General features: G+C 52.0%; 3 protein-coding genes across 4 annotated transcripts in view; 1 reads left to right on the forward strand and 2 right to left on the reverse strand.

Annotated features, from left to right (window-relative positions):
- Positions 1-12,526, forward strand: part of LOC115640774 (putative zinc finger protein 66) — a 687,485-nt gene that overhangs the window by 538,448 nt on the left and 136,511 nt on the right. The window lies entirely within an intron of this gene.
- Positions 1-12,526, reverse strand: part of LOC115640675 (zinc finger protein 850-like) — a 542,158-nt gene that overhangs the window by 496,609 nt on the left and 33,023 nt on the right. The window lies entirely within an intron of this gene.
- LOC115640829 (zinc finger and SCAN domain-containing protein 2-like) lies at positions 1,252-4,894 on the reverse strand. Its single transcript, XM_030543855.1, has 2 exons — positions 4,854-4,894; positions 1,252-3,722 (listed from the first exon to the last, which is right to left on the reverse strand). The coding sequence occupies exon 2, from the start codon at positions 3,568-3,570 to the stop codon at positions 2,527-2,529; it is 1,044 nt and encodes a 347-aa protein (XP_030399715.1). The 5' UTR covers positions 3,571-3,722; positions 4,854-4,894; the 3' UTR covers positions 1,252-2,526.

A 12,526-nucleotide genomic window follows, 5' to 3' on the forward strand; every position in this document is an offset into this window, starting at 1 on the left:
AATCCTTTAATGACAGTAGATGTTGAGATTTAAAACGTTAAAGCTTTATAACCGTTACACACAAATTCTCAACATCACGTGTCAAAATATACCATGTAAATCTCCTTAAATCAAACTCTAAGAAGTTCTCAAGTGGCAGGTTTCTTACTTTGCCTGTCCGTAAATTTCAATGATCAGGTATGGAACTATTTTTTGTTGGTGTGCGTGTGTGCTGTGAAATCGATGTTTACCAACATTTACTGATAAAAATCTAACCCTTCCAAGCTCCCCGCCCAAAAATATATTACAAGGGGAAAACCGAAGTAAGTATTACTGCAAATCCAAACCAGTATCAAATATTCTAGGACTGCACTAATCATTTACGCACATCGATTCTTTGAACACCTGTGTAATACAGATGAGAGAAATGTTAACCATTTATTCCTTTACTGTGTTTAACTAAAGCAAATCTTCATGAGAAGGCAGCCGGTCAATCTGAGGACATGACGTAATGGAGAACCTGCTGCTTCTCTTGGTAGTTTGTCCCAAAGGTTGATCACCCTCATTGTGATGGGGGCAGGGATAGCTCAGTGGTTTGAGCATTGGCCTGCTAGACCCAGGGTTGTGAATTCAATCCTTGAAGAGGCCATTTAGGGATCTGCAGCAAAAGTCTGTCTGGGGATTGGTCCTGCTTTGAGCAAGGGGTTGGACTAGATGACCTCTTGAGGTCCCTTCCGACCCTGTGATATTCTATGATTGTTAAAAAATGGTGCCTTGTTACTAATTAGAATTTGTTTGGCTTCAATCTCCAGCTATTGGTTCTTGACAAGCCTCATCCAACCTTCTCCCCCTAGTTCACAGCTCTTGTTATCAATCCAGCACCTCTGCTCCCAACTCCCCCAGGCACCAGCAAAAGAGCAACATTTGACAATGGGTAGAAAAGTGCAGTGAATCCACAAGGTGCCAGGATCCAGCCAACGGAGCAAATGCTCTGAGAGCAGGAAGCTCAGGTTAATATGAGCCAGAGATCAGAAGGAGTTTAGAGTAGGAGCTCCAATCCCAGCAGAGGGTTTTATCTCCCTGGCACGTGAAGAGTGAGTGAGGCAGAGAGAGTCTGTAGCATCCCCACACAGGAGATGAGATAGCTGGGTGAGGGGTGACAGCTGGGCTGTCAGGCTCTTTGATTCACTTTGGCCTTGGTGATGGGGGTCAGCCTGGCTTCAGGGCTGAAGAGGTCTGTGGATTAGTTCCCTGGCTTCCTTCTTGGCTGTGATCTGCTCCTCTGTTTGCACAGTGCCTAGCACAAGGAAGACCCTTTCTTAGTGGGCCCTTAAGCCCTACCGTAATTAACATGATTCATAATAATCAGCCTGATCCTTTATGTAGCCCTTTACTATTCCAGGACGGCTTCACCCAACATCTGTAGAACAGCCTCTGTCTCTCTCAGGCCCCAGTGCAGCAAGTTCACAGTTCTCAGCCTCAGCTGTCTGGCTCTCAAGAGAAAACCCTGCAGTTTCCCAGGTCTGCATCTCCCACTTCCTACACTCTCCCCGTTCCTGACAGGATCTCACCTCATTGCAGGGATCAGGCAGTGACCTTCATCCCCATTTCAGTCTCTGCCTCTCAGACTGCAACTCTCACACTCGCTCATTGGTGTTTGTTTATTGTGGTTATTTAGAATTATAATTGTTCAAACACCACAGATATCTCATGGCATTGGGTGGGGGAAAAGGCCAAATAAAATTTAAAAAGGCCTCTTCTGGCAAAGGGTCATTTGTCTTGTGAAGTCCCCGGTAAATTGGCTTTTCATCACATCAAACTAAATTAACACCCAAAGACAGGAAGTATTTAACTTCCATTGTAGGGCTTAGTGTGTGGATGCTGGGTGGGGTTGGTGGCCTGTGATCCCTTCTAGCCTTACATTCTATGATTCCATGTGACCAAAAGGCCTTCAGCAAAGAGAGAACAACCCACAATACAGACCGGGCTGTACAATACGGTTAGGTTCATCGAAAGTGACATCCCAGAGCATGTCTCTTCTGACTCAAACTCGGGAGAATAGATTTACTCCTGGTTTCCCCTAACCTGCCTCATTTGGAGCCTTCTTATATGATCATGTTATTTACAAAAGTTTTATCATCATCCTAATGTAAGGAGAAAACCCAAATTCCCTTCTGCAATCTGAGCTGGGTAGGAAACAGCCCAGAAGCAGTTTTACCCATAGATGGAACCAGGGAACGAAGCTCAGAAGTATCAGGCTGTGTTTGGGATTTATACAAATCCCCCCTCCAGGTGTGAGACACTCATCTCCAGCCCTCATGAGTCTGACTTAGTGTGAAAGACGTGTGCAGGGGAATTGGATTCTTTTTTAATAAACTATGGCCATTCCTAGTAATAGAATTGATAAAATTTCTCTTCTGTGTGGAGTCTCCAGTGTCAATTCCACTTGAAACATGTTCTATGCATAAAGTATTTAAGAGGTCTTTTCCCTATATGAATTTGCTAATGCCCCATACACGCTGACCCCAACTGAAGCTTCTCCCACATTCAAGGTTTTTCTCCTGTGTGGATTCTCTGATGTCGAATATGGGTGGAGCTCTGATTGAAAGTTTTCCCACAGTCAAGGCATTTATAGGGTCTTTCTCCTGTATGGATTCTCTGATGTTTAATAAGGGCTGAGTTGTCACTAAAACTTTTCCCACAGTCCAGGCACTTATAGGGTCTCTCTCCTGTGTGAGTTCTTTGATGTGAAATCAGATCTGAGCTCCAACTGAATCTTTTCCCACACTCAAGGCATTTATAGGGTTTCTCTCCTGTATGTGTTCGCTGATGTGAAATAAGGTATGAGCTCTGACTGAAACTTTTCCCACACTCCAGGCATTTATAGGGTTTGTCTCCAGAATGGGTTCTCTTGTGTCGAGTCAGGTGTGAGCTCCGATTGAATCTTCTGCCACAATCGAGGCATTTATAGGGTCTCTCTCCCGTGTGCAGTCGCTGGTGAGTAATAAGGGCTGAACTATCACTAAACCTCTTCCCACAATCCAAGCATTTGTAGGGTTTCTCTCCCGTGTGGTGCATCTGATGTCTAACAAGCTGCATGTTCCAATCAAAACTTTCCCCACAGTCCAGGCATTTAAAGGGTCTTTCTCCTGTGTGGGTTCTCTGATGTGAAATAAGATCTGAACTCTGAATGAAGGTTTTCCCGCACTCCAGGCATTTATACGGTTTCTCACCTGTGTGGGTTCTCTCATGCCTAATAAGATGGCAACTTTGATTGAAACCTTTCCCACAATTAAGGCACTTATAGGGTTTCTCTCCCGTGTGGATCCTCTGATGGGAAATAAGGTTTGAGCTCTGATTGAAACCTTTCCCACAGACTAGACACTTGTAGGGTTTCTCTCCCGTGTGGATCCTCTGATGGGAAATAAGATGTGAACTTCGACTGAAGCTTTTCCCACACTCGGTACATGTGTTTTTTCTCTCTTCTGTGAGCATACTCTGCTGGGCTGTGGTTTCCTCGAGGTCCTTGCAATCTCCACCATCATTTATGGGTTCACATGTTTTCTTCTCTGGGTCATATCCCAGCAGCATCTCTGACCTGCTATGATTTCCACAGGCTTTTCCTGGTTATCGATTCTCATAAAAATCCCCTTTGGATCTTCCCAATACCGTTCCCTGCAGATCCACATCCTCAACACCTTCCCGCTGTGGATTCTCCTCCTCATTCACCATCCCAGCACCCTCTGGAATACAGAGAGAGAATCCAGACAGGAGTCATCCCCCGTGTCGGGCAGAAAGGAATGAAAGGGGAACAGCAAAGAGAGGAAAAACAACACAACCGCTGTGGAGACGAGAAAGGGAACTTTTACTAACCCCTCTCTAATTTTTCCTTCTCTGAAGTGTGTCCCTAGTGCTCCATGATCCACTAGAACTGGGATATTCCTGCTCATTCTCCAAGTATGGAGGCTCCTCTTTCTTTTAAACCCTCTCTCTCACTCTAATTTCACAATGTATTGCACCAGGTAGAACAACGGCACCACAGGGTGAAGCCAGAAACAGTTTTCAAAATATATATTTTTTTTTAAATAGAGCCTCCATTTGGAAGAAATAATCTAGACAACACAGAGCACCGGGGACCAACAATGGAGAAATTTCATTCTGCCTCCAGATCCCTTTGAAAGACCCCAGGGAAAGTAAAGTCTGGGGGTGGGGAGCTCATCCCAGATCTCAGTCAGCGTGGGTGGGTGACATCTGCCCTATGGATGGAGCTAGTCCCAGGAAGGGAAGGGAAGAGACATGAATGAATACAGACAGGAAAGTACAATGCTTCTGCCACCTCAACGGATGCATGGATGGAGATGAATTAACATCTCCCTTGTGTTTCTGACTCCTCAGTCCCATGGCTGGGGGAGTGGAGATCAAAGTGTGTCTTAAATGAGTTGTGGGGACTATGGGGTCATTCCCCTGAAATCGCAGGGTCTGTCTGCACAGCTGCTGGGAGGTGTAATTTCCAGCTTGGTAGATGGACAAGCAGCAGCATCTAAAAATAGCAGTATGGCCATAGCAGCATGGGCTGTGGCTCAGACTACCCCCCTGACTACAATCATGCCCTGCCTCTGGGCATGTAGTCAGGTGGCTAGCACTAGCCACTATCTGTGCTGCTATTTTTAGGCATTGTTTCTGGAAAACTGTTGCATGTACATCTACCTGAGCTGGGAATCCCACCTCCCAGTTGCGGTGTAGATGTAACCTACATGATGAAGGAAGAACCTGAGAAACCCAACTGAAAACATCACAGCCACCCCCTCCCCCAACTTTCCCCCCCCCCCCCCCCCGCCAGGTTTCCAATAACCAAGAGCACAAAAATCCCTTACCCAGCGAGGTAGTTCTCCTGCATGACGTCCCTGTAGAGGGCTCTCTGAGCGGGGTCCAGCAGAGCCCCCTGCCCCTGGGTGAAATACACAGCCACCTCCTCGAAGCTCACCGGCATCTGGGACAACAAGAGGCCCTCACTCAGCACCTGCTGCCTCAGCCACAGTCCTGCTAGTCCCAGGGGAGGAGGGCCGATAATATTAAAGGTCTGCTGGAGACAGAGAAGCAGAATCCCAACCCCACCTTGTTCAGAGCAGTCCCGTATATCACACACCTGCTAGCCAGAAGCTGGCACAGGAGATGGAGCCCCTCAGCAGGATCCAGGGACAGGAATCCCAACCCCCTCCCCATTCCCAGCAGCTGGGAGTGAGGGGATGAGGCCTCACCACTGGGTGCCCCCTTTGTATTCCAAACAGCAGCCTCTGTCTGGGGGGGTCAGACCCCAGCACTGGGAGTCCAGGCAGGTTTCCCAGCCCTTCCCGGGGGGGCGGGGGGAAGAGTTCCAGTTCCAGAAATGGGGGAATTTCCACCCCGGATCCCAATAGGCGTCTTCTGAACATACTCAGCTGATTAGCCCAAGCCCCTAGCAAGGCCGTGTATTTCTCACACACCCCCCTCCCTGACAACCCAGCCCCAGGGACACATCAGGGAACCCCCCTGGGCCCGCCCATGCCCCGCCCCCAGCAAGCCGCTCGCACCCGGGGCCCGCCCATGGTCCCTCCAACCGCTCTCCCCCCCGGGCCCGCCCATGCCCCCCTCCAGCCGCTCTCCCCCTCCCGCCTGAACCCCCAGCCGGCCCCGGGAGCAGATCCTGGGCAGAACCCGGGCGGCGACTCGCTGCTGGGGCCGCAGCTCCGGTCCCTCCGCCAGGCGCTTCCCAGCCAGGGAGCAGCACCCCGGGGCGGCGAGATCTGGGGCCGCTCGTGCAGAGTCACTTTCCTGCCCGGCCCCGGCCCTTCCCCCGGGCCCCCCCTCACCTGCAGGCTGCGGCTCGGGGCTGGGGCGGGCAGAGCCCGGGGCGGGGAGGGGGGTTAGTGCCGGGCTCGCCCCGCACGGACCCCGCCGGGGAGCGGCAGCGGCTCAGCCCGGGCTCCCGACGCACAATGGAGGATCTGACCCGGGAAGATAAACAGAGGCAGAGCGAGCGCAGCCCGCCCCCTCCCAGCACGAACCAGGGCCCTGTGGGGGAAGCAGCTACGGAAGCAGCTCCCCCCGCCCATCACCTCGCTCAGCCGGGGGCGCCCGAAATCCCTCCTCTCTTCCCTCTAGCGAATCCCACCCACTGCCCGGGTCACTGAGAAAGACTCCCTTGGGGGCCAGGACCCCGCCACCCCCGCACCCCCTTCGGATTTGGGGACAATCCCCGATCCCCATAGAAATCCCCCTTCTTCCCCTCCCAGGGATCCTGCGGGCTTCTCCTTTCCACCCCAACTGACAGGCTTCTGTGCAAGACCCCCCCCCCCTCCCGCCCAAGTGCTCGGCCAGGCTGCCCCATGGACTTGTGTAAGACCCAGAGAGGGAGCTGGGAAGGGGAGTGAATTACATTCCCTGCAGTAACGCTTTGTTACTGGGTGAATTCCAGGTTCCCTGCACTGTCCCTATCCTAGGGTGACCAGATAGCAAGTGTGAAAAATCAGGAAGGGGGTGGAGGGTAATAGAAAAAGACCCAAAAATCGGGACTGTCCCTATAAAATCGGGACATCTGGTCACCCTACCCTATCCTGCCACCTGGCTACTGGGCTGTAGGGACACCTGCTTGTCAGGGGTTTGCACACATACAATCGCCCTGAAGTTGAACTCTGTGTAACCCCTTCTAAAGTGCAGAAGAGACCGGATTCTGACCTATGCCTCAGCAGAGAGTCTAGCTGCTGCTCAGGAAGAATGGAGATGAAATAGAATCAGGCCTGGTCTACACTCAAAAGTTGGGTCGACCCAGCTACCTCCCTCAGGGCAGGCTGTGAAAAATCCAACTCCTGATCAATGTAGTTCAACCTAGCAAAGTCGCCATGTAGCCCAGACCTTGCCAGGTATTCTCCATTTTGTATCTGCACGTTTGATTTTTCCTCTCTAATGGGCGGCTCTAGGCATTTTGCCACCCCAAGCACGTTAGGCAGGCTGCCTTCGGCAACTTGCCTGCGGGAGGTCCGCCGAAGCCACGGGACCAGTGGACCCTCTGCAGGCAAGCCGCCGAAGGCAGCCTGCCTGCTGCCCTCGCGGCCCCGGCAGAGCGCCCTCCACGGCTTGCCACCCCAAGGACGCACTTGGCATGCTGGGGCCTGGAGCTGCCCGTGCTTCCTAAGCTCAGGTCCACTCTACAAACTGACAGCGGCACAACTGGTGCTCAGGGGCGTGAAAAATCCACCCTCCGGAGCGATGGAGGTATATTGACAGCGCTACATTTGCAGGAGCATGTTGGAAGACCCACCAGCCTGACACCAGAAAAGAATTCTCTGTAGTGACTCAGAGCCCTCCCCATCCAGTGTCCCATCACTGGCCATTGCAGAGATTTGCTGCTATAATCCTGTGACTTTTTAAATATTGGGAACTGGGGAGCAAAGGAGTGGGAGGAAATGGAGAGAGGGGTTTGGGGCTGCAGAGGGGGCAGGGGAATGGGGAACAGTGGTAGGGGAAGTGACAGAGGTTAGGGGGCTAAGGACAGTGGGATGGGGTTGAGGGAAGTGGGAAGAGAGAGGTGGGGCACTTCTCAGCCCCACATAATCTCCTTCCATGTATGTGCTGAGATCTGGGTGTCCTTGCCCCTCCAGTGCATGTCCGAGCCCTCTCTCTGACATGCATGTGATTGGCATCTGGGGAAGGCCCAACCCTCTGGAGGAGGAGCTGAGAACAGGCGTGCTGGGAGCCTGGCTATTCAACATCCTTTTTAATACACAGGCACCAGAACTGCTTTTCCTCATGGGTTCTGGGTGAATCACAGGTTGGGGGAGGCTAGCCCCTGTCCTGGCCCACCCCTTCTGCCTGAGGCCCTTCCCCTCCCGTCCCCTTTCCCCCGCCGAAGCCCATGCCCCCACACTCAGCTGTAGGGCACTGGGCAGCCCCAGCCACCCCAAGTCCCAGCCTTAGCAAGCTTCCCGGAAGAGGAGCAGCCTGCCTAGGCTAGGGCCAACTAGCAGCAAGCATGGGGAGGAGGGGTGGCTCGGGGCTGTTTGGGGATGCACAGCCTTCCCCAGCCTATTATATGCACTGCCGCCCATGTCAGTCCGGTCTCCCCAGTCTCCATCCCAGAGCTGAATCAATCAGGAGGCCGAGGCAATGTTTTAAATAAAGGGGTGAAACAGCCCTGCTGCGGGGTGGAGTCCCAGCGCCTGTGCAGAGTGCTATTCCAGCTTCGCTTCCAGTACATTAATAGCCACTTCATATGGGGAGAAGACAGTGTTCTAAAGCAGAGGTGGGCAAAAATTTTGGCCTGAGGGCCTCACCTGGGTATGGAAATTGTATGGTGGGCCATGAATGCTCACAAAATTGGGGGTTCAGGTGCAGGAGTGGGTGAGGGTTCCAGCTAGGGATGAGGGTTTGGGGTTCAGGAGGGTGCTCTAGGCTGGGGGTTTGGAGAGCAGGAGGGGGATCAGGGCTGGGGCAGGGAGTTGGGGTGTGGGAGGGGGTCAAGGCTGCAGGCTCCAAGCAGTGCTTATCTCAAGTAGCTCCCAGAAGCAGCGGCATGTCCCCACTCCAGCTCTTACGCAGAGGCGCAGCCAGGCAGTTCTGCATGCTGCCCTGTCCAAAGGCACTGTCCCTGCAGCTCCCATTGGCCATGGTTCCCGGCCAATGTGAGCTGCGGGGGCAGTGCTTGGGCTGGGAGCAGCGTGCCGTGCCCCTTAACTGGTCCTATATGTAAGAGCCAGAGGGGGGACATGCCACTGCTTCTGGGAGCCGCGTGGAGCCACAGTACGCACAGAGCAGGGCAAGCCCCCGACCCTGTTCCCCAGAGGAGCTTGAGGGCCAGATTAAAATGTCTGAAGGGCTGGATGCAGCCCCCAGACCATAGTTTGCCTACCCCCTGTTCTAGAGTGAAAGTCTTATAGAGATCCAGGGAACAGATGCTTCATCGGCTGAACCTAATACCTGTACCACTTTAGATACAGTTTGACCAGCCAGTGAGAACCAGTCTGTTATTAACCCACGGTCTGGAATGCTGCTTTCTGTGGAGATCCCCAGATTATCAAGGGGTTCAGAAGCATTTTGAAAGGGCTGAGACACTGTCGTTCTTCTCAAGCTGTGAAGGGTCCAGGGCACTTGAGTCCAGAGAGCCAATGTGTGGGAGGTCAGACTAGATGATCATGAGGGTCCCTTCTGACCTTAAAGTCTGTGAATCAATGAGACACACACAGCACGTACAATGGCCACACTACAATGACTGAGAAATCATCTCTGCAAGACCATCCAAGGGGACGGTGTTTTGATGTGCATGTTCGAGGTCAGGAAGGTAGATATCATGTGGGAACCTTATATTTGAACATCTGTAATAGCAACAAAATGGGGACGTCTGTATATGGAACACCTGTAGATTTGCTGCCCAACAGCTTTTCTTTAAAGGATATTCACAGTATTCCAAATCCTGTCTACAATGGGTTGTCCTATTTATAATAATTTCTGTGTGCGTGAGATGTCTATTTTTCCCAGGGCACCCTGGGGGACTCTCTTCCAAGCCGACTGGGCAATATTACCACCTACTTAACAGGGTTTTTTATACATACTGTTGTAGGAGCAGCAGTGATCTGTATGCTCTGTATAACCTGTATGCTCAAAAGATCTGTTAAACTCCCCCACCCCGTCCCTCTTTGAATACCTGTGATGTGGCTTTCCCCCACCCATCCCTCCTGGGATGCTTGTGGGATAAGCTGTTTAAATAGCTGGAAGATCAGAACAGCTCCAAGGTAGACAAGGTGTCTGGGACTATAATTAGGCTGCGATCACACCCCCAATGCATGGACACTGCATGGACACTGCCTGAGGTGGAGTGTGACCAACCAAGTCATCCCTAGACGCAGGCCACGAGGAGCAGGTCCTTAAAAGGGGAAGGGGCCATGTGCTCAGCAGTGCGCTCACAAGCTTGTACCTCTCATGAAGGCCCTTCACCCAGACTGCCTGGCCAGTGGTTTGCCATGTTGCATTGCATCGTGCCTCAGAAAAACATACCTTCATTGCACCATCCATTGCTGCACTGTGGGATACTTACCTTGAAGGATCCTGACATCTCCAGTGCCGTGCCTGTCCTGGGAGCGTGAGTATGCGAGTGTGAGTGCGACACCCTTCCCCCCCCCCCCCCCGCCCGCACACACCTTCTTGTAAGCTTAGCTATCAGTATAATAAATGTGCTGCTTTCTGCCAGATTCTGGTGGGTCATTAGTCCTCCCTAAGCTTACTAGCTGGCCCAATTTCAGGTAACACATACAACAGCCCTGAAGTTCAACTGTGTCCTGCCTTGTGAAAAGAGCTCTGGCCTGGCTTTCACCAGCAAGTGACGCTGCGGTGCGGGAAGAAAGGGAGCATAATAGAGTTATAAGTAATATTGTGTGAGTGACCCCAGGCCTCATTATGCCAGCGGGGCCATCTACCTTTCTGGGTTGGTTTTTATTCCACTTTGCGTGGCCCTGGCTGACAATGAAGTTGCCCCAAACCAGGTAGGACAAACTCTTTAGGGTGACCAGATAGCAAGTGAAACATCTCGACAGGCGGTGGGGGGTTATAGGTGCATATATAAGAAAAAGCCCTAAATACTGGGACTGTCCCTATAAAATCGGGACATCTGGTCACCCTAAAATTCTTGCTCAGAGATGCACTGTATGTTTGTACAAACAATAGGGTCCACACTGCAATGAAAGACCCCTGACATGGCCAGGCTTGGCTCAGCTGGCTGGGCCACACAGGGCTCAGGTTGTGGGGCTATAAAATTGCAGTTGTAGACGTTCAGGCTGGGGCTGGAGCCCCATAGGAGAGGCTCTCAGATCTCAGGCTCCAGCCCAAGACCAAATGTCTACACAGTTCATTTTAGCCCCATAGCGAGATAACCCAGGCTCACACTCAATGCCACAGGGCTTTTTTTTATCTCAGTGTAGACATAACCCAAGCCACATACCCAGCTGGTGTGAATTGGCCATAGCTCCATTGGAACCCGTGGGGCCAGATCCCCAGCTGGTGGGAATCAGAGGGGAGGATCTGGCCCATGGGACTTGCAACACACACACATATTGCAGGCAGTCCCCAGCTGGGAAGGGGGATGTGAAAATTCACTCCTGACACAGCCCCGCAAGGGGCAAGGATGAATCAGCCAGGCTGAGCTGATCATTCCCACTCAAAGCCCCAGCCAGCTGCTCAGGGGCCTGGGACAGTTTAACCTGAGTGAGGGGGCGTAGATCTCAGTGTCATGGGCTGTGGGTGGGACTTGCTCTGCAGGTTTCTACAGTTAAACGGCAGAGAGGAGGCACTGCTGACTCTGTCCCTGTTGGGTTTCGTAGACTCATAGAATCTCAGGGTTGGAAGGGACCTCAGGAGGTATCTAGTCCAACCCCCCGCTCAAAGCAGGCCCAATCCCCAGATTTTTACCCAGATCCCTAAATGGCCCCCTCAAGGACTGAACTCACAACCCTAGGTTTAGCAGGCCAATGCTCAAACCACTGAGATATCCCTCCCACATCCCTCCTACTTGATGGGGTGGAGCAAAGTGAGTATGCGGGGAAGGGGCTTATTAGCTGTTGTCTCCAGGGCGCTGTTGCTCAGATGGAGGACAGTGTAACTTTACAAACAGCTACCATCACAATTCGCTACCAGTCACAGTTACTGACATCTACTGGATGTTCTTTTCTGCTGCTCTGTGACAATGTGCTTCCCCCCCATGTCCAGATGTAGCAAACTGTGACAGGTGGGGGGGGTGCCTGTCACATCTGGTCCAGGGGTAGAAAATTGTGACAGGTGGGAGTTCACGTGGCACAGCTCGCTACCTGTCGCCTTTCCCCAGCCTTGGTCCTGAGGTAGCAAATTGTGATGCAGTCACATTTGCTATTCTACCTTTCTCCAGCCTCTGGTCCAGGAGTAGCAATTTGTGATGGATGGAAGTACGCCTGTCACAACTTGCTAGCTTTCACCTTTCTCCATCTCCCGATCCAGGGGGCAGCACGTTGTCATTGCCCATCACAATTGGCTACCATTGAGAAAGCTCTGTTGGAAATTTGGACACAAAGAAAGAGAGGGATCATTGTCATTTGGAAAAGCACAGCTACAGAGTTAAAATGCAGGGTCATTGTATGTAAACCTCATAATGATGCTATTGGTTTTTTCTTTATTAGCCTCATTGCCCAGGGATGCTGCTGCGAAGGCCAAAACTATAACTGGGTTCAAAAAGGAATTAGATCAGTTAATGGAGTACAGGTCCATCAATGGCTATTAGCCACGAAGAGCCTGCAGAGATGGCTGCTCCGGGATCAGGGCCGGCTCCAGGAACCAGTGGAGGAAGCATATGCCTGGGGTGGCACATGCTAAGGGATGGCATTCTGTCTGTTCTTGGGGTGGCACAGTCCGGGTGGCTGTTTTTTTTGTTTTGCCTGGGGGTGGCAAAAATGGTAGAGCCGGTCCTGGCCGGGATGTGCCATCTGTGGTGCTCAGGGTTGGGAAAATAAAGCCTCAAAGACAGGGCCACCCAGAGGATTCAGGGGGCCTGGGG

The sequence above is a fragment of the Gopherus evgoodei genome, unplaced genomic scaffold (genome assembly GCF_007399415.2).
Source record: "Gopherus evgoodei ecotype Sinaloan lineage unplaced genomic scaffold, rGopEvg1_v1.p scaffold_32_arrow_ctg1, whole genome shotgun sequence".
Lineage (NCBI taxonomy): Eukaryota > Metazoa > Chordata > Testudines > Testudinidae > Gopherus > Gopherus evgoodei.